Source organism: Littorina saxatilis, linkage group LG11 (assembly GCF_037325665.1).
Source record: "Littorina saxatilis isolate snail1 linkage group LG11, US_GU_Lsax_2.0, whole genome shotgun sequence".
NCBI classification, from domain to species: domain Eukaryota; kingdom Metazoa; phylum Mollusca; class Gastropoda; order Littorinimorpha; family Littorinidae; genus Littorina; species Littorina saxatilis.
In genome coordinates this window covers 30,007,862-30,030,609 of record NC_090255.1, presented here as the reverse complement: position 1 = coordinate 30,030,609, position 22,748 = coordinate 30,007,862, and the positions used below count along the sequence as shown (strand labels likewise).

The window sequence follows — 22,748 nt, the reverse complement described above, 5'->3', positions numbered from 1 at the left end:
CCTTTGAAACCAGTGACACATCTTCAAAGGTAAAGTTAAAGCACCACTTGACTTGGACAGAGACAGACCTCGAAAATAAACTATTGTTTTTGGTTTGCTTCTTCTTTTTTCCCTTTTTTTAAGAAGCAGCTGCACTACTTGAGAATGATAGGAATGGCCGCCTTTGAAAATAGTTTGTAAATAAATATCATGTTGCTATTAAGTCTACCTTGTTTTTACATTTAGTCAAGTTTTGACTAAATGTTTTAACGTAGAGGGGGGAATCGAGACGAGGGTTGTGGTGTATGTGTGTGTGTGTGTGTGTGTGTGTGTGTCTGTGTGTCTGTCTGTCTGTCTGTGTGTCTGTCTGTCTGTCTGTGTGTGTGTGTAGAGCGATTCAGACCAAACTACTAGACCGATCTTTATGAAATTTGACATGAGAGTTCCTGGGAATGATATCCCCGGACTTTTTTTCTTTTTTTCGATAAATACCTTTGATGACGTCATATCCGGCTTTTTTGTAAAAGTTGAGGCGGCACTGTCACACCCTCATTTTTCAATCAAATTGATTGAAAGTTTGGCCCAGCAATCTTCGACGAAGGCCGGACTTCAGTATTGCATTTCAGCTTGGTGGCTTAAAAATTAATTAATGACTTTGGTCATTAAAAATCTGAAAATTGTAAAAAAAATAATAATTTTATAAAACGCTCCAAATTTACGTTTATCTTATTCTTCATCATTTTCTGATTCCAAAAACATATAAATATGTTATATTCGGATTAAAAACAAGCTCTGAAAATTAAAAATATAAAAATTATTATTAAAATAAAATTTCCGAAATCGATTTAAAGCACTTTCATCTTATTCCTTGTGGGTTCCTGATTCCAAAAACATATAGATGTGATATGTTTGGATTAAAAACACGCTCAGAAAGTTAAAAAGAATAGAGATAAAGAAAAGCGTGTTATCCTTCTCAGCGCAACTACTACCCCGCTCTTCTTGTCAATTTCACTGCCTGTGCATCGAGCGGTGGACTGACGATGCTACGAGTATACGCTCGTGCTGTAAAAATGCAGTGAGTTCAGTTTCATTCTGTTAGTTCGACAGCTTGACTAAATGTTATAATTTCGCCTTACTGAGTCAAACAAAGCCGTCGCAAAAGCCTAATCCTTTCTGGCAGCAATGTCTGGAACTCACTACCTAACGTACTCAGAAAAACAATAAACTGAGAAAGTCTTTAAAAAAAACTTGCGGGTTGTCTACAAATGCCAGGATTTTGCTGAATCAAATTAAACAATTCTGTTGATTACCAAATGTCTTCTAAGTGATTACTTAAATGTCTTGGTTTGTTTGCCAGTTTGCTTAACGCCCAGTCCACCACGAAGGGTGATATCAGGGCGGTAAATGTCTTGGTAACTGTAATGTTTTGTACTATGATAGTACATTAGTAAGGGCCATATTTGAAATGCTCACATGATACTGACTTCATGAAAGTCTTATGCAATATTCCAGAGACTGATTATAAGGCTCACTCAGTGATTTTCAATGACCTTATGCCATTTATAGTTTATTGCCAATTATTGTTACTTTAATGATTTACTTATTTTTCCTCGCGGGCGAGGACTGATTGTAAGAAAGCAGCAAATGCTTATAAGCTATTTGTCATTTCCCTCTTAACCTTCGCCGGCACTCGTGGGTCCGTGCGGACCCAGAAGGGTGTTTGATTGCAAATATCTTTTAAACGAGTTGGAATTTTTTAATGAGCTTTTAGAAATGCCTCAGACACCTAACAAGCTATCATCTCCTAAAAGCTCATTAAATTTCAGTGATAATTAATTAATTAATTAATGGTCAAATTTAGACTACACACGGAAGCATTCGTGGGGACGTGCGGACCCATACTTCTCAAAGAAGGAAAAGCGTGTATACCCTTCCGAGGCACTCGTGGGTCCGTGCGGACCCAGAAGGGTGTTTGATTGCAAATATCTCTTAAACGAGTTGGAATTTTTTAATGAGCTTTTAGAAATGCCTCAGACACCTACAAAGCTTTCATCTCCTAAAAGCTCATTAAATTTCAGTGATAATTAATTAATTAATTAATTAATTAATGGTCAAATTTAGACTACACACGGAAGCATTCGTGGGGACGTGCGGACCCATACTTCTCAAAGAAGGAAAAGCGTGTATACCCTTCCGAGGCACTCGTGGGTCCATGCGGACCCATACTTCTCAAAGAAGGACAATTGTGCAAACCCTTCCGTGGCACTCGTGGGGCCATGCAGACCCATAATATTTTACCAAATACCGTGTGTAGTCTAAATTTGACCATTAATTAATTAATTAATTATCACTGAAATTTAATGAGCTTTTAGGAGATGATAGCTTTTTAGGTGTCTGAGGCATTTCTAAAAGCTCATTAAAAAATTCCAACTCGTTTAAGAGATATTTGCATCAAACACCCTTCTGTGTCCGCACGGACCCACGAGTGCCACGGAAGGATATGCATATTTTTCTTTCTTTGAGAAGCATGGGTCTGCACGGCCCCACGAGTGCCACGGAAGGATATGCACATTTTTCCTTCTTTGAGAAGCATGGGTCTGCTTGGCCCCACGAATGCGTTCGTGTGTAGTCGATAACGAGTGCCGGCGAAGGTTAAAGTAAAGCATTAGCGGGCCTATCTCATCTTATTTTATCTTACCAGTTTCTCTCTCTCTCCGTCTCCGTCTCCGTCTTGTTGTGTCCATGCTAGTCCACTTCCAGATCCATGTTAATCAATCTCGTATGATCTCGGAAGAACCGAGAAGATAGCGGCCATTGTTAAATGAGGAGATCACACGTAGACCGGGAATAAAAGCATCCCACTTGAACACACAAGCTGTGTCATCGTCTTACACTTTGTTGTATGCAAGAACACAACAACTGGCGACGAGGATGTCTCTTCCATCATTCCCAGCGTTTGTAGTCCAAGGGGAAGAAGGCAGTGCAGGGATCCGTTGGAAGAAATGGATCGACAAACTCGAAAATATGTTGTGCGGTTTGGATGTAACGGCCGATGATCGCAAGAAAGCACTACTCCTTCATTACGCAGGTGACGAAGTGTATGAAATTTTTGACAACTTCTCCGATGATCAAAAAGGCGTGGATGCTGTCACAGGCGCTGATAACACTCCAAACACCTATCAAGTTGCGAAAAAGAGTCTGACTGACTATTTCACACCAAAACAAAACGTTGCATATGACACGTTCAAGTTTCGAGGCACTATTCAGCAACCATCAGAAACAATTGATGCATACATTACGCGTTTGAAAACGATCGCACATCGTTGTGATTTCCATGATGTGGATAGAGAGATACTAGGACAACTGGTCCAAGGATGTTCATCATCCAAGGTAAGACGAAAGGATCTGAGAGAAAATTCAAACCTTCAACAAGTCATTGATGATGCTCGCTCCCACGAACTTTCTGAGGCCAGGGCAACCGAGATTGAAGGTGCCGGTGCATCAGTAAACAGCGTCAAACCCAACCCCAGACGCACATACCATCACCATGGTGACACTGAAGCAAGACACGACAACTCCCATGCGAGCGGTGCAGGTTATAACCGTGGTGGTGACTACAGACGTGGCAGCAACTCCAAGCGTGGCAGCAGCTTTGGTCGTGGCAACAACTTCAGCCGTGGTGGATCTGGCCGTGGTGGTGTTTGGGACAGCAGCAACCCTCAACGTCAACGTTCGTCAAATGGTGGTGCTCGCTGTCGCTATTGTGGTGGTAGCTATCCTCACAAAGGTTCCTGCCCAGCGAGAGGCAAGGAATGCAGGCTATGCTCTAAGATTGGACATTTCGCGAGCGTCTGTGAATCCTCACCTCAAAAGGTAAGACAAATCTTTCATTCTACGCAGGTTGATGATGAATCCACAGTGGATGAAGACTACGACAATCCCTACTACTCAAGCGATGAAGTCGTTTTCAGTATCTCAAACCCCAAGTCAAAATCTCTGTCAGTGGAGGTGCACATTTTCAACAAACCAGTCCCCTTACTTATTGACACTGGAGCGTCAGTGAATCTCATGACATTTGACACCTATAAGAAGGTATGTCCCAAAGCGCCCTTGTATGGCCCATGCCCTCTGATCTTCGCATATGGTTCAGATGTGCCCCTACCCATCATAGGTTTTGTGACCACTGATGTCAAATACAACGACCAGCGTATTCCAGCCAAGTTTTACGTGGTCAACAACAATAAAGTGAATAAGGCCAACAACCTCATGAGCCTTGACATGGCCGAAACCCTTGGCCTAGTCCATTTCACTTTTGCACTAAGCCCTGATGACAAATTTCACACTCTGTTCAGCAACGGCGTGGGGAAAATCAAGGACATCAGCATCAAGCTGCACATTGACCAGTCTGTCAGACCCGTGGCCCAACGACACAGGCGTATACCTTTCCACGTACGAAAAGACGTCGAGGCAGAACTGAACAGACTCGAAAAGCTGGACATCATTGAAAAGATTGAGGGTCCTACACCATGGGTAAGCCCTGTGGTAGTTGTGCCCAAGAAACAGGGTGTGAGGCTCTGCATCGACATGAGAGAGGCCAATAAAGCTATCAAGAGAGAGAAACACATTATGCCAACCCTCGATGACCTTATCGCTGACCTCAACGGGTCCACAGTCTTCAGCAAGTTGGACATGTCCAATGCCTATCATCAATTGGAGCTCGACCCGGAAAGCAGATACATCACTACGTTTTCAACCCATGTCGGTCTTCGATGATATCAAAGACTGCTGTTTGGGGTAAACGCTGCCGCAGAAATCTTCCAAAACGCCATAGCTGAGCTGTTAGCTGACATCCCAGGTGCAAAGAACCTCAGCGACGACATCATCATACATGGGAAGACACAAGCAGAACACGACGTGGCTCTTCAAGCAACACTCCAGCAACTTCAAAATCACGGGGCAAAGCTCAACAGGGAAAAGTGTGTGTTCTCAGTCTCAGAGCTTACATTTTTTGGTCACATCTTTGGCAAGAAAGGCGTGGCAGCAAGTCCAGACAAGGTGTCAACGATCATAAACAGTCCACCACCAACAAACGTCAGCGAAGTGAGATCCCTTCTTGGAATGACGCAGTACGTGGCTCGATTCATTGCAAACTACGCAACGATCACAGAGCCACTGAGAAACCTGACAAAGAAAGACGCTCCGTGGGAATGGTCCGATAAGGAACAACAGGCTTTCAACTGTCTGAAAGAAACCCTCACCAACGCCAAAGTCATGAGCTACTTTGACCAAAGAAAACCAACAAAAATCCTTGTGGATGCAAGTCCAGTTGGTCTTGGTGCGATTCTAACACAGGAAGGAAAGATAATCTGCTATGCCAGCCGAGCTCTCACTCCCACAGAACAGCGCTATTCACAAACCGATCGAGAGATGCTGGCTGTGGTGTACGGAGTGGAACATTTTCACCTCTACCTGTATGGATCCTCTTTCACCGTAGTTACAGATCACAAACCACTTCTCGGGATCGTGAATAGCCTAAAGCCAACGACAGCTCGCATCGAGAGGTGGAGATTACGCCTCATGCCATATGAAATGTCTCTCACCTATGCCCCGGGACGCGATGACCTCAATCCAGCTGATTACATCAGTCGACACCCACAGTCGACACCCCAACGTGAAAACAAAGGTGAAGAATACATCAACTACGTGGCCGAAAACGCAGTCCCTGTGGCGATGACTAAACATGAAGTAAGAATTGAAACACAACGAGATGACCAGCTTCAGAAGGTGATGCGAGCGATTCAAACCGGACAGTGGCAAGATGGTGACGTGTCTGATTTCGCTCGTTTTAGTGAAGAACTCTCCATGCATGATGGGCTCATCCTGAGAGGTCATCGACTAGTCATCCCGAAAACTCTTCGTCAAAAGGTCATCAACATTGCTCACCAAGCACACCAAGGCATCGTCAAAACAAAACAATGCCTCCGAGAGAAGGTATGCATGGTTTCCGAGAATTGACAAAATGGTTGAGGAAACTGTCAAATCATGCATACCCTGTCAAGCCTCCTACCCCGGACCCAAAGCTCGTGAACCAATCATCAGTACTCCCCTCCCATCAGAGCCGTGGAGTGCACTTGCACTTGATTTCGCGGGTCCATTCCCCTCCGGTGACTATCTACTGGTGGTGATTGATGAATACTCGAGATTCCCAGAAGTTGAAATTATCTCGTCCACATCTGCAAAAATTGTGACCCGAAAATTGGAGACAATCTTCTCACGACAGGGAATTCCAAAGACAGTGAAAACTGACAATGGGCCCCCTTTTCATGGACAAGAATTCTCTCATTTCGCGACACAGTTTGGGTTTCACCATCGCAAGATCACCCCGCTGTGGCCTGAAGCCAATGGCGAGGCCGAACGGTTCATGCGCACGTTGGATCAAAACATCCGCTCGTCTACGGCAGCCAACCTAAACTGGAAGACACAACTTCCCACATTCCTTCGCCAACACCGAGGGACTCCCCACAGCTCCACAGGTGTTTCCCCTTTTGAAGCACTTACAAAACGCAAGATGAACATTGGACTGCCAGATTGCTCTCTTCCTCTCGACCCCATCCCCGTACACACGCGGATGATTCACAACGATTTCCTGAGCAAAAGGAAGATGACAGAATTCACTGACAGAAAACGCCACACGCAACTCTGCGACATCAATCCTGGTGACCATGTTCTGGTGAAACAAAAGAAACTGAACAAACTGTCCACACCATACTCCCCCCTTCCTTACGTAGTCATTAAGAAGAAGGGCAGCATGCTGACTGCTCAACGAGGAAATCACTCCATTGTGCGAAATTCGTCACATTTCAAACCGATCCAGGGCGATCACACTGTTAACGACGACGATGAAGAGAAAGAAGACGACGATGAAGAGGAAGACGGCGAGGCTGAAGCTCAGGCATTCCCCTATACTTCACAGACCAGAAAATTGCCGGTGCAGCCCAATAGTCCGACCAATCGACCAGTCTCACCTGCACACTCACCCAGGAGACCTACTGTCATGTTCCACACTCCAATTACTGCACGGGTACCCAACACGTCGCCGAGGCACAGTCAGCCGGCCATGACCCCTGCTCAACCTGATCGTCCCGATGCCTCTCCGCCTGTTCGGCCCCAACGTCAACGCCATGCTCCAACATACTTGGAAGATTATGAGAGATAAGGCATTGACTATCGAAGTGCTCACAGGCCCAGTCGCCCTGATTATGCGACACCGCCTGCCTATCTCCAGAAAGTGATAAGAAGGTCTGTGTAGATATCACTCAGGTCTGAGCAAGGCCCATAAGGTTCACCTGTTTGATTTGAATATTAGAAGCTGGATCAGGTCTGAGAAAGGCCCATAAGGCTCACCTGATCTGGACAACGTTAGCAAGTCTTGCGTGCTCTTTTATGTGTGAGATTGTGTTATATTTTGGTGCTGTTTGATATGCCACTCCCACGAACGTGAAAAACAAACTCTATTTCATGGAACTCTTAATTTGCAGATTTGCATTGTTTTGTTTCCTCACACAGATCATCAACACACACACACACACACACACACATGTTTACGAGATATATGTATTATTGTGTTCAAGTGAAGCTTATTCGAACTCCCCACCCAGAATATTCTTCCCATGGTGGAGAGAGGAAAATGGAAGAAATACTAACACTAACAGTGAGATACACTCTGCTGATATTATGTCATGATGCAAGATAATACACATTTTGTTGACCACATTTTGTGATTATTAATTATGCAAATGATGAACATAAAATGTTGTGCTAAAGTCTTGAGATGTTAAAAAAAAGGGGGAATTTCAGCAAGTTGAAGGATTTAAATAATCCTTCGGATAGGCTTATGCATTTGATTTTAAATACAGTAGTTTGGGTTTTCTATAAAGTTTGGGAGGAATGTTGTGTCCATGCTAGTCCACTTCCAGATCCATGTTAATCAATCTCGTATGATCTCGGAAGAACTGAGAAGATAGCGGCCATTGTTAAATGAGGAGATCACATGTAGACCGGGAATAAAAGATCCCACCTGAACACACGAGCTGTGTCATCGTCTTACACTTTGTTGTATGCAAGAACACAACACGTCTCTCTCTCTCTCTCTCTCTCTCTCTCTCTCTCCGAGTCTCTCTCTCTCTCTCCGAGTCTCTCTCTCTCCCCGGCGTCTATCTCTCTCCGTCTCTCTCTCTCTCTCTCTCTCAGTCTCTCTCTCTCTCCGAGTCTCTCTCTCTCTCTCCGTTTCTCTCCAGGGGCGGACGAGGAGGGGGGGGGGGGGTTCTGGGGTTTCCGGAACCCCCCCCCCCCCCAGCCCAAAAATAAAAATATTTTTATGGTGCAATTCTTTATTTTACATTGAGTTTCAATTTTTGGGGTATTAATCAGTGACAAAATCTGCTGCCTGAAACTGGTAATGATCATCCTCAGAATGCACCAGATTGCACCATTTTGCATCCTTTTTGATTGTCCGGGGGGGCATGCCCCCGGACCCCCCTAGCAAGCTAGGCGCTTTGCGCCGTCGGCTCGGCGCTTCGCGCCTTCACACCCAAAAGTATCTTCACAATATACTTTTGGAACCCCCCCCCCCCCCCATACAATGAACTGATCCGCCCCTGCTCTCTCGCTCTCTCTCTCTCTCTCTGTTGTTGCTGTCTTTCTTCAGCTTTGCTTATTTTCAGTTAATTGTTCCTCTTTTTAGTGGTGTGAGTTAGTCTTCAGTCACAGGGTCGGACTAGGCTAAGAGGAGGGGGGGGGGGGGGTGCCAGCGAGGTCAACTCTGAGGGGCAGAGCCCCTTGTGTGAAGCTGATGGCCTAAATGGTCGCTCCTTGCATGAAACTGACGGCATAAAATAAACAATAATAAAAAATGTTTTAAATAAGTGAGGTACATGTTTAGGCTAGGGGGGGGGGGGGTTGCGCAATCCCCCCCCCCCCCCCCACCCCGGTAGTCCGGCCCTGCGCCACTCAGTTGAGATCCGCTACCCTGAGAAAAACTCAAATTAAATAGGCCTGACTGAAAAAAAACCCAGCACTTTATTGCCCGGAAAACGAAACAAAACACTGAGAAAGAGCACAAATCGAACAGCCAGAAGCAGTCAGCCCTGGAATGTTGTAGCCTACAGTATGGGTGAAACAGATTCGACGTGATGAGAGCCGTTTTATGTGTTTACACGCACTTTTCATTCACTTTTGTCCCACTTCTGCTCGGAATTTGTTCACCTCCAATTTTGTCCAATGGGAAGACCCGTTACTTACGGGTGGCTTCATGCGCTCTGCATTTCCGCCAGAGTTGGTGTGAAGTGCGTCGCAAGCTGAGACATTTTCATTGATTGTCTGTCTAGACTGGCGAAAGTAATCCGCTCGGTGCGAAGTGGTGGGATCGGCCTCTTGTTTGGATAAGTACCACTCCTAGCACGGTTTCTGACGCTTCAGTTGAAGTTCTAGCAACTTACGAGAATTAGTGCGATCTACCTCCCGAGTTTTGACGAGCCTCTGTTTTGTTTGCGGTTGTCGTCTGCTCGTCTGGTGAAGGAGAGCACATTGGAGGAAATATCGATGCAAGCTCGCTTTCACCTGTGGAGTCTAGCAGAGGACTAAACGGTAAGGTGCGACCGCACATTTTTAGTTCAGTTTAATATGAAAAAATCTCAATTTGGTCTTGATCCGACGCGAGTACCATATATGTCTAAATCACTTGAAATCGTAAGTGTGTTGATGAGAAATTAAGTTGAAACCTGTGTTGCTCGAGTTTTGTCCTGTGACCTGGTTATTTTCCACTCGCCGCTTCAACTCAAGTCTTGCTTTGTGTAGGCCTACGCGTTTTTAGTCTTCTTTCCCTGTCACACATTCAAGGGATGAGTCGTCAGCATGTGTGCTTTTGTTGCCCATTTCCAGTTTTCAGCCGTATCATGTGAGCCTGGCAAGTACACTCAGACTCAGAGCTCACAAGTTGTACCTCAGCTAAACCAGTCAGCATCAGCAGCTAGTATAGAAAATGTCGCTGGCATCAGTGAAAGTCCACAGAAACCTGCTTCCAGTGATCATAGAATGCTACCAAATGATGTCTTTGTTCAGAAAGTTCAACAACTAATGCTGAAAAAAAGTTCTTAAATAGTGTTTAAAGACTTTTCTGAACAAGAACATGCAGGCCCATGGCCTCGAAAGTTCAAGTTAAAGTTCATTGAGTAGGTATTAATGGGGGGTTGTTTTTAGTCACAGGTATTCTTTCCAGATATGATTGTGCACTAGAAAAAAAATCTGTTTACAGTTGGTTCACATGTTGAGGTTATATAGCCTATAGGTTTTCGTTGTTTGTTATTAAATTATGGTGGTTTTTTTTTATAGCATTTTGAAATCTGCTTTTTCTCTTGCAGAGCTTTCTTAATTTTGTCATCATTCAGTGATCATACACGTCGGTTGCTATGATATTTTTAAATGAATCTATTCTGTCCTTTCTGTGCTATTAAAAAAAGGTAAAGCATACATGTATTAACAAAGCAATACAGATTGCATGATTGTGTTTTCATTCTGACTGCATATATATATGGTAAACTGGGTTCTCACCCTCTCTTTCTTACACAAACACACACACACGTACACACACGTACATGCACACAGAAACTCAGAGAATAACTGCATGTTTAAGTATGGATCAAATTGATTATTGGATAACTACTCAAGTGACGCCAGAGTCTGTAGTGTAAAAAAAACTCTTGATTTAGGCGGTTGGGTTAGAATGCTAGGTTATTCGTATTTTTGGAATGTCGTAAGATTTTGTATGTGTTTTGCCAGATTATGCTTGCACAGACGTGTACTGACTGCCATTTGCTTGAAAACTGTGGAAAAGAAGGCTAAGCAACGGTTTTATTTTGGTTTTAAAGTTAACGACAAGCAGAACTTGAACAGTGACAAGCAGAACTTGAACAGCGCTATGCAGACAGGATACAGACCAGCTGTAACTTTTGTAAGCCTGAGACTGGGAACCATGAGGAGCTTGGAGAGAGTTAGAGAGAGTGCATTTTTTAAGAGTTTTGCCAGGAGTGTGGAACCTTCCTTTAAGACCCCCTGGTCTGAGCGAACGACGAAGAAGAAGAAAAAGACCCCCTGATTTAATTTTTTAAGGCCTCCCCCCCCCCCCCCTTTTTATTTTAAGACAGGCTTTCTCAGATTTTAGGTCATAACTTTTTTGAATATATATGTGTCTTCATTTTAAGAGGAACTCCTCCTGACTTTCTCAGTAGTATTTTTTCAGGTCGCAAAAGGGGGTTTGGCTGTAAATGTGGGCCTGTCAAATCACTTGCACATGTGGCTCTTGCCAGTCTGGGATTGACATTTTTTTTCTCTTCCTGCTGTAGAAGGGGGGGGGGGGGGGTGGGGGAGGTGCATGATGGTGTGGGGCTTTGGGGTCCAGAAGTGGGATGGAACCCACTGGCAGAATATGGTATCTCATTTGCAATTCCTGCACTCTGGTTCTTCCCCTCCTGTGTATTCCTAGTTTGGCCTAATTAAAGGCTCCCCTCCCCTTAAAAACCCACCACAACAACAACAACAAACTGATGGATTTGGCTAACATCATAAAGCGCCCCCCCCCCGAAAAAAAAATCAGAGTGATGAGAAGTTTTAGGTTAGAATTGGCTGAAAAAAAGGTTCATCTGGTTATACACCCCCCCCCCCCCCCCCAACAAACAAAACAAAAGCTGATGGATTTGGCTAACATTATAAAGCCCCCCCCCCCCCCCCCAAACAAAAAAATCAGAGCGATGAAAAAAGTTTTAGGTTTGGCAGAAAAAAAGGTTCATCTGGTACCAGTTTATCCAACATCTTTGGCCTGAAAGCAGAGGAAAAAGCAACTTCTGGTGCTAGAGCAGTGTCATAATAGCCGTCCAAAAGCTGCGTAAAAGCAATTTATGTAACATAATGTATGCTGTTATGTGCTTGTACACCATATGTATGTGTGTAGCTGACAGGGGGGCCCCCTTTTAAGACCACTTGATTTAAGACTTTCTACCTTGTAAGAATGTTTTTTCTCCAGATTTTTGGTTGGTATCATAGATCTGTAAGTTTGCCTTCATGACAAGAATCCTTAATTGTTTTGAGACCTGATTTACTCTGATTTTTGGATGTGTTTTAAGGAGTGTTCTATTGGGCCAAAAAAAAAAAAGGGTCTGTTTACGGTAACATAGGCCAAAAAAATAGGGTCGGTAGGTCGGGATTTTTTATTTTTATTTTTTATTTTTTTTCCAAAAAACCATATTTTTACGTTATTTTGCAAATTTTTTTCTTTTTTTCTTTCCCAAATGCCAAAAAAAAAAGTCTGGGGTCGCGCGAAAAAAATAGGGTTGGTCGGGTTACCGTGTAGGGGCTGGGGATGTATGAAGGACGAGATGTGCCCATGCATGAAGCAGATAAAGAATTTAAAGGCACAGTGCAGCTCACAGCCTTCGTTTTGCATTTTTGTTGCAGCTGAGTGCATTTACAGTTCAAAAATCCTCCTATGGTAGTAAAACAAACCCAAAACTACCCAACGACGACATCTGTAAAAGCTCGACAGTTTCTTGTTCACGCGAGTGCATAAAATAACCTAGTTATTACGTGGTGTTTGGTCGGAGTTCGATTCAACTGAGTGATTCCGGCCTCCATTTTGTTTTACACAAACTCATGATGACGTCTAACATAGTTTGCTAGTGACGTGTCTTTTTGTGCATGATGTGGTGATCTACCTGATCTAAATTTAGATCCAAAAATAGGTCAAGACCAGCCGGGTCCGAGTACGAAATTAATTCGTAAAAAAATCGCAGTTCTTGACTCTTTGGGTGCAAGTCAATGAAACTTGGTAGTTCTTCTAACGGATAGCTGCCTGAGGTATGACTAAAAGCCCCAGCGGCTCCGTGCGCCTGGATTTGACAAGTTCAGTACCTTTAAGAGAACGGAGTCTGTTTTTTTAACTTCTCAGTTCTTTGGGGGAAGTAGTGTGACTGTGAGGGAGATAATGCACCTTATCTACTGTTCCATCCATTTGTGCGGAAAGACTGGTGTTTGTTATGCCAGTCTCTTTCCTTGCCCCCCCTCCCCCCCCTCCCCCCCGCCTTGTTTGTTGAACTGAACTTGTTGCTGTAGTGCAATGGTAACCCCACCTATACTAACAATAACATCTAAAAAAAAAATCAGGTCTTAGCAGAAGATGGTAGTCTTAAAATAAAAATGTGAGAATATGTAATGAATTATGAACAGAACATCTGAAAAATTCAAGGTCTTAAAATGGGGGAAGTTTTAAACGGGGTGGTTCCACTGTACATGTATTACTAGACTGAATCAACAACACAAATTACGCAGGAGATAATTTCTTTGGCATAATCACATACATTTTAGTTCATTTAGAAGCAAATTTTATCTTATTTAAGTTATAAGGAACAGAAGCTAAATTCATGTAATCTGTTAAGGAGAGTTGCAGCTTGATGATATGTGCTCGCATGAATTCACCACACTGGGATTATCTATTAATGAAGTTTAATTTTGTTGTGCTCATTTCTGTGCAGTCAGAAAGGTGAACATTTCACAAATGTTGCCATTTTTGACTCACATGCGAAGCAAAAGTGAGTCTATGTACTCACCCGAGTCGTCCGTCCGTCCGTCCGGAAAACTTTAACGTTGGATATTTCTTGGACACTATTCAGTCTATCAGTACCAAATTTGGCAAGATGGTGTATGATGACAAGGCCCCAAAAAACATACATAGCATCTTGACCTTGCTTCAAGGTCAAGGTCGCAGGGGCCATAAATGTTGCCTAAAAAACAGCTATTTTTCACATTAATGTTTTTTCTCTGAAGTTTTTGAGATTCAATACCTCACCTATATATGATATATAGGGCAAAGTAAGCCCCATCTTTTGATACCAGTTTGGTTTACCTTGCTTCAAGGTCAAGGTCACAGGAGCTCTTCAAAGTTGGATTGTATACATATTTTGAAGTGACCTTGACTCTGAACTATGGAAGATAACTGTTTCAAACTTAAAAATTATGTGGGGCACATGTTATGCTTTCATCATGAGACACATTTGGTCACATATGATCATGGTCAAGGTCACTTTGACCCTTATGAAATGTGACCAAAATAAGGTAGTGAACCACTAAAAGTGACCATATCTCATGGTAGAAAGAGCCAATAAGCACCATTGTACTTCCTATGTCTTGAATTAACAGCTTTGTGTTGCATGACCTTGGATGACCTTGACCTTGGGTCAAGGTCACATGTATTTTGGTAGGAAAAATGTGTAAAGCAGTTCTTAGTGTATGATGTCATTGCTGTCAAGGTCAAGCATGTGAATCGTATGGGCTTTGCCCTTCTTGTGTATTCATGATGTGAGAAAGCTTTAGAACTGGAAGGAAGGCTGTAGCTGATCTTGGCTGAGGAATCTATAGGGCTCCAGGGCTATATTGTGCCAATGGTGAAAAATGAGCCCAGGGCTATGGAGGACAAATAGATCAGGCCTGGCAAACAATTTCAGGGGGATTAACTCTGTCCCCCATGCAGGCTAGGGAGGATAAGGGAAGGGCAAGGAGCCATGATCCCGTGCATGCAACAGTAAGTGGATTGTCTCCCTTTTCTCTGGGGGTTAGTCTCGGGTCACGGACATAGTTTTAAATCACAACTTGAGATTTCTCAATTTTCGTGAGTAGCCTGGAGGGAGATTGGCTCTTAATCTTGGTATGTCTGTCCTTTGCAGGTCATGTCCACTGATGGAAGCATTTAATTATGCTATAAGAAGCAGAAAAATTAGATTATATGAGCTTAAAAAGTTACTTAAATTTGTTTAGACCCTTTGCTCCTTTTCTATTCACTTGAGTAGCCAGGAGGGTGTGAGTTTTTCACCTCAGTATGTGTTTAAAAAAAGGACTAGCAACCTACACAAGTCATACATGTATACAGGTATAATGTGTGTGCTAGCTCTCTGTCACCCAGTCTCTCTCTCTCTCTCTCTCTCTCTCTCTCTCTCTCTCTCTCTCTCTCTCTCTCTCTCTCTCTCTCTCTCTCTCTCTCTCTCTCAAATATTTCACTGACAATGTACATGTACCACCCTTGATTTTTCTGCTACAAAATGAGAGTATATACATTAATAGAGCTGTAGCCATGTATTGTTACTATGCCATGAAAACACGTAATGAAGAAATTTCAAACAGGCAATTGTTGCTATGACTGATACTTTGAGACAAAATTTGTAAATTTTCGTGCCACGATATATATTTTTTTTGTTTCTGTACAACCATGAAATTTTGTTGTTGATTTTTATTCCCCTGTTTTCCTGTGTCTTTTGTAAACCCCCATGCGTATATGCCGGTGGCCTCGCATTAAATTTCCTGCGTTCCTGCGTTCCTGCGTTCTCTCTCTCTCTCTCATAGACAGACATTGTGACAAGGAGTGTATATGCAACTTACTTGTAATGGTAGATGTGCCCATTGTCATACAAACTTCTCTTTTATTTCCAGAGATATTCTGTCAAGGATGACTGTTGTACAATTTTAAGCACAGTAAAGTTAAGTAATTTAGCACAATGCTCAACACATTTTACATGCAGAGAATCTTGATTCCATTTCATGCAGTTTACCGAAACTACGGTTTATGTGAGTGCGCATGCGCTAGGCTAGCCATACCCGTATGTGTTATGGCGGCCATGGGCAGCATGTGGGAATTTTCGGCATAAAAAACTTCATTTTCATCCGGAAATCGACGTAACCTGTTGTGTTTTGTGTGTGAAATTGTTTGTTTCTGCTGGACAAAGTAAGTGCTTTATCCTTTATCGTGCCGAGTTCGAAAAAACCGCGAGTCGCGATGACAGAGAAACTCGGTCCGACTAAACTACGCGCCAGCACGCGCTAGCACGCGCCAGCACGCGCCAGCTTGAACCATAGCACTTATATACTTTATTTTTATATTTCTAGTTAGTTCATCGTCCATTCTCACATAATACAAAATTTCAAACTTCAATGATAAAAAATACGGAAGTTATGACGAGTTTAAGGAGAGCTAATGCACTACTCTCAAATCCGACGATTGTCGGACATGGAGCCACGGCCTTAGCTAGGATAGCTCTCCTATAACGCGTCTTAGCTATCGTAAATTTTATCACTGAAGTTTGAAATTTTGTATAATGTAAGAACTGACGATGGAATGACTAGAAACATACAGCGCGCAGTTTTAGTCCGGATTTTGTCGGATTTGAGAGTAGCGCATTAGCTCGCCTAAAACCCGTCATAACTACTGAAATGTTCAACACTCAAGCTTGAAATTTTGTATTATGTAAGAATGGACAATTAACTATATAGACTATAAAAATAAATTATGTAAGTGTTATGGATTACCGGGTAGCGTCTACTTCAAAGTGGTAGCTTGCAGGCTGTTTAGTCAATGGCGGAAATCGTCGGATTTGAGAGTAGTGCATTAGCTCTCCTTAAACTCGTCATAACTTCCGTATTTTTCATCATTGAAGTTTGAAATGTTGTTTTATGTGAGAATGGACGATGAACTAACTAGAAATATAAAAATAAAGTATATAAGTGCTATGGTTCAAGCTGGCGCGTAGTGCTGGCGCCTAATTTGAAGTAGACGCTACCCAGTGATCCATAACACTTACATAATTTATTTTTATAGTCTATATAGTTCATTGTCCATTCTTACATAATACAAAATTTCAAGCTTGAGTGTTGAACATTTCAGTAGTTATGACGTGTTTTAGTCGAGCTAATGCGCTACTCTCAAATCCGACAAAATCCCGCCGGCAGTGACTAAAACTGCGCACTACCAATTTTAAGTGGACGCTACTGAGATTCATAGCTGTTATATGATTTATCTGTATGTTTCTAGTCATTCCATCGTCAGTTCTTACATTATACAAAATTTCACACTTCAGTGATTAAAAACAATGTCGGATACGGAGTCATTCGTTCGAACACAGTCAGTCGGATGCAGAGCCACTCATTCCTCTGTGTGTGTGTGTGATCCATAGCACTTACATACTTTATTTTTATATTTTTTGTTAGATCATCGTCCATTCTCACATAATACAAAATGTCAATTTTCAATGATGAAAATTACGGAAGTTATGACAAAACTTCGACATTGACTGAATACAGACATTAATGCATACCAACTGCACAACCACTTTGAAGCAGGCACTGCCTTGACCTGTATCATTTATGTTACTTTATTCTTTAATTATACACAATGACCTGTATCATTTATGTTACTTTATTCTTTAATTATACACAATTTCAGCTCCATAAATCAAAATGGTGATGGTTGTGTTGGATGATAGCAGAACTGCTAGGATAGTCTCAACTTCAAAGAACTTAGGACCAGCATTAGTTATAATTATACAACACGAAGCCGGTGGCGATCTGTCGGCAACTATTTTCAGTGAAGTATTTGAGCAGCAACAATGGAAAGATACGTCAGTCATGTATTTGCCATTATGTCAAAGAAGGGCGTTGTTGGTTTTTTTTTCGTCGGAAAGGGTTTGAAGTTTTTGAGCAGAGATATGCATAAATTCAACGGAAGGATCCGCGGATGGCAGGCTTTCTTTCTTCTTTCTGTCGGTATGAACAAGAAAGGGGTGTTCTTCTGCCAAGAAGTTAAGGGGCGTTCTTTCGGCAAGCCTTTGAAGGTGTCGAGCAGCTGTGTCCCCGTGTAGTTCTTCTTCCATATTGTGACCACGGTCATTTTGGCTGACCATTATGTCACATTGTGGAGGGTTGCAGATTCCAGCCCTTGAAGCTGGGATAAGTATCAGTCGATTTTTTTTCGACAGCTACTGGCGTTGTTTCGGCGCGGCAAGTGTTTGAGGTTGCCGAGCAGCAGTACGGGGTGGCAGTACGTATTGTAATAGTTACCACCCCCGGGAAAGATGGGATTAGCACGAGTCTTTTTGTCGGACATGGAGCCACGGCCTTAGGATAGCTCTCCTATAACGCGTCTTAGCACTTATATATACTTGATTTTTATATTTCTAGTTAGTTCATCGTCAGTTCTTACATTATACAAAATTTCAAACTTCAGTGATAAAATTTACGATAGCTAAGACGCGTTATAGGAGAGCTATCCTAGCTAAGGCCGTGGCTCCATGTCCGACAATCGTCGGATTTGAGAGTAGTGCATTAGCTCTCCTTAAACTCGTCATAACTTCCGTATTTTTTATCATTGAAGTTTGAAATTTTGTATTATGTGAGAATGGACGATGAACTAACTAGAAATATAAAAATAAAGTATATAAGTGCTATGGTTCAAGCTGGCGCGTGCTGGCGCGTGCTAGCGCGTGCTAGCGCGACCCGAGAAACAAGTAGAGTTGGAACTCGATTCGGACTCAGAATTGAATGACTTGATCCACGCACCCGACACGGGTGGAAAGGAAAAACCACAAACAGTCACTCTACCAATCTCGGATTGGGAAAAGATGAAGAGTCAAAATGAGAAAATTTTGAAGTTTCTAACTATGGTGGTAGACAAAGATGGCGACTCGCCCCAAACGAAACAATCGAAAAAGAGAAAACGTGAAGTCAGTGATGACGAACAATCTGTGGAGACTGGGGATGATTTCGATCACCTTCTTGAAGAAATGTGTAAAACTCAAGCATCAGAATCTCGACCCGAGGCTGAACTGAGCGACCCCAATGAGAGTGAAATTATGAATGAACTGGAGCAAGATTTTGACATTTCTGAGACTCTTGGTGATGAAGTTGCAGATCGAATTGCAAAACTTGTATCAGTGATGGCAAAGGGTCAGATGACCGAAGAAAAGATGAAGCAAAAAGAAAGAGAGTTTAAACGCCCAAAGAACATTGAGACAGGCGTCCCAAAAGTGAATCCCGAAATCTGGGGTTTGATGGAACACAGTGCCAAAACGTATGACTTAAAATCACAACGTCAACAGAAGTTACTGTACACGGCCAACAATGCTCTTGTTGTGGCCTGGGATGTGTCCCTAAAAATGGGGGTTGCCAATGAGGAACAGAAAAAGCTGATCAAAACAATTGCTGAGGCAAGTGGGCTGATACTGAAAACAGCGTATGACATGTCACTGGACAGAAGAGCAAAAATACTGTCTGGACAAAATGTGAACAAGAAATACAGAAAACTGGCATCTTCAAACATACCAGTCACTCAGTGGCTATTTGGGGATGATCTCAAGTCAGCGTGTGCTGATATTGACTGTACAACCAAACTTGGACTTGCCTTTACTCAATCAAGTAGAGGGCAAAAATATTTCCCATCCCGTCAGTATGCACCAAAAAACTCCGAATGGAGAGGAAGAGGAAGGTGGAACTGGAAGAGAGGAGCTCAGTTCAGGGGGAGAGGGAGAAGTCAAGGGAGACCATTCTTCTCCGGCACGACAAGCAGGCAAGCAGAGTAGACAACAAAGAGGTATGTGAAATAAAGAATGCCACATTTGAAGCAGGTAAACTGAAACATTTTGTTCATAATTGGAAGAAATTGACATCTGATTCCTTTATTCTAGATATGGTACAGGGAACAGAAATTCCTTTGAGTGAAGACATTGAGAAGGTGCAAACTCAGCATGAGGCCAAAAATCAAGTTCCTGGTCACTTATTTCAGATAATGGATGCAGAAGTAGAACATCTATTGAGTATGCATGTCATTGAGCCATCAAAACCAGAAGAAAATGAGGTGGTTTCACCTATTTTTCTTGTTGAAAAGCCAGATGGGTCACATCGGCTTATTTTGAACTTGAAAAGATTCAATGAATCCGTTGAGTACGAACATTTTAAAATGGATAACTTGTCAACTGCTACACAAATGATGACTAAAGACTGTTATATGGCCTCAGTTGATCTTAGACACGCTTACTATTCAGTTCCTGTCAAACATCAGTTCAGAAAATTTCTAAAATTCAGATGGCGTGAACAAATGTTTCAGTATACATGCTTTCCAAATGGTTTGAGTAACTGTCCAAGGTACTTCACAAAGCTGCTAAAACCAGTGTATGCAAAGTTGAGGGCACAAGGTTTTCTGTCTACCTCATACATTGATGATTGTTATTTACAGGCAGACACAGTTGAAGAATGTGAAGTGAATGTCAGTGAGACAGTAAAACTCTTTGAATCTCTTGGTTTCACAATACATGATGACAAATCTGTTCTCAATCCAAGCAAACGGTTAAAATACCTTGGGTTTTGGTTGAATTCTGAAGATATGACTGTATCACTTCCAGAGCAAAAAAGGCAGAATATAAAGGCAGCCTGTTACAGACTCAAGGGAAAGAAAAGAATCAGAATCAGAGAACTGGCTCAAGTCATTGGAATGTTGGTTGCCACTTTTCCTGCTAATAGGTGGGGACCTCTGTATTTCAGACAGTTAGAAAAAGACAAGTCTGATGCCCTTAAAGTAGCAAAAGGAAATTTTGAGTCTTTAGCTAATCTATCTGACAATGCTTGTTCAGAGTTAGACTGGTGGATTGAGAACATTGATGAGTCATACCATACAGTGCAAAATGCATGCCATGACATAACAATCCAGACTGATGCTTCTTCTACAGGAGGTTGGGGCGCAGTGTGTGGAGACCTGAAAACAGGGGGACGATGGTCAATGAATGAAAGAGCTTTTCATATAAATGTGCTTGAATTACTGGCAATAGAATATGCACTGAAAAGTTTCAAAGCAAAACTCACAGGGAGACATGTCTTGGTGTTATCAGATAACACTTGTGCTATTGCCTACATAAAGAATATGGGAGGATCACATTCACATGAATGTAATGCGTTGGCAAAAAGAATCTGGATTTGGTGTAAAGATAATTTGATTTGGTTATCTGCTACACATATTCCTGGGAAATGTAACACTGAAGCAGATATGCAGTCACGTCAGTTCAATGACCGTACAGAATGGAAACTGAATGATGTTGTATTTCATAGGCTTAAAGAGACACTGCTGAATCCAGAAATTGATCTCTTTGCCTCAAGGTTGAATTTTCAGGTAAAACCTTTCATGTCATGGGGACATGATCCAGAAGCGTATGCAGTCGATGCATTTGAACACAACTGGTCAAAATGGCTGATATATGCATTTCCTCCTTTCAGTCTGATTCAAAGGGTGCTGATGCAGTGGAGGAGAGACCGGGCAGACGGCATGCTGATTGTTCCCCTGTGGCCAACAGCGGTGTGGTTTCCCCAGCTTCTGCGGTTGCTAGTCCAGGAACCTGTGATTCTTCCGAAAGGGAAACGTCTTCTGACTTTACCACACAGCAATGCAGCACATCCACTTCAGAGAAAACTACGTCTCCTGGCTTGTGTCTTATCAGGCAATCTCTCGAGACACGAGGCCTTCATGGAAAGACTCAAAGCATCATCTGTGCTTCATGGAGAAGTACAACCAAGAAACAATATGCCTGTTATCTTGCGAGATGGCGATCCTTTTGTGCTCAACGGTCAAGTGATCCCTTGCGTCCCTCTGTAAATCTAGTGTTAAGTTTTCTCACTGATCTCTTTGAAGCTGGATTAGGTTACAGTGCAATTAATACTGCCAGAAGTGCACTTTCTTCAGTTATTTTGATGTCAGATAAATCTACGATTGGTACTCATCCTTTGGTTGTGAGATTTTTGAAGGGAGTTTTTGAACTCAGGACACCAATGCCAAGGCATTCCAAGATATGGGATGTTGGTGATGTTTTGAAATACTTTAAGACTCTTCCAGACAATGCTCAGCTTTCATTGAAAGACATAACGCTGAAAGTATCGGCTTTACTTTTGTTGGCATCTGCTCAAAGGGTGCAAACGCTTCATTTGATGAACCTAGAATCTGTTTGTTTTTTAGAGAATAAATGTGTTATTTACATGTCAGAAAAGTTGAAACACACAAGACCTGGCTATCATCAGCAAAATTTAGATTTACCAGTATATACTGTGGATGAGCAAGTTTGTGTAGTCAAGTGCTTGAAAGAATACATTGAACGCACAAAGAAACTGAGAGTTGATCAGAGCGGTAAACTGTTGTTGTGTTACAAACCGCCTCATGAACCAGCATCAAGGGACACAATTTCTCGCTGGTTACGGACAGTATTAGCGAGAGCTGGATTGTCAAGTTATACACCACACAGCTTCAGATGTGCAGCGTCATCAGCAATGAAGAGGTCAGGTGTACCTCTTGGTGATATTCTCAAAGCAGCTGGTTGGACCAATGCAAAAACATTCAAACAATTCTATGACAAACCATTGCAGAGTCAGATGAAAAAGAACACAATCTTGAATTACTATGGAAAGAAAAGTGTGTAGACAAGTACTGTTGTGAAAGAAAACTTTATTGATGCAAAAAAGCATTGATGAATTTATTATTTGATGCACAAATGTCACAGAAAAAGGGTGAAATAATGTGTACAGTTGTAAAAGAAAACTTTCTTGATGCAGAAAGCATTAATGGTTTTGTTTTTTGATAAAAAAGTGTCATTGATTTGAAATGTGCAGTAGATTGTTTCGAGTATTCTGAATATACTCATACCTCTGCTACTTTTAGAATTAATAAAGTTATCAGAACAAGAAACATTTATCTTCTAAAATGTGAGTGAATCAATGAATGTTGAAATGGAAGTTTGACAACAACAACTTTGAAGTCTCACATAAACCGTAGTTTCGGTAAACTGCATGAAATGGAATTCAAAACATAAACGAGTACTTACCAAGTCGAAGTTTGTGTAGAATTCCATGATGCAGTTTACAGGAACGGA

General features: G+C 42.2%; 2 protein-coding genes across 2 annotated transcripts in view; both read left to right on the top strand.

The window, feature by feature from the left end:
• The first annotated feature begins 9,318 nt into the window (after window positions 1–9,318).
• LOC138980226 (extracellular sulfatase Sulf-1-like) overlaps window positions 9,319–22,748 on the top strand; it is a 63,577-nt gene continuing 50,147 nt past the window's right edge. The window contains exon 1 of the mRNA XM_070353065.1: window positions 9,319–9,624. The gene's annotated coding sequence lies outside the window, so the exon portion shown is untranslated. The remainder of the gene's footprint in view (window positions 9,625–22,748) is intronic.
• LOC138980223 (uncharacterized) lies at window positions 18,351–22,564 on the top strand. The gene is made up of 2 exons (XM_070353064.1): window positions 18,351–19,435; window positions 21,109–22,564. The coding sequence occupies exon 1, from the start codon at window positions 18,468–18,470 to the stop codon at window positions 19,422–19,424; it is 957 nt and encodes a 318-aa protein (XP_070209165.1). The 5' UTR covers window positions 18,351–18,467; the 3' UTR covers window positions 19,425–19,435; window positions 21,109–22,564.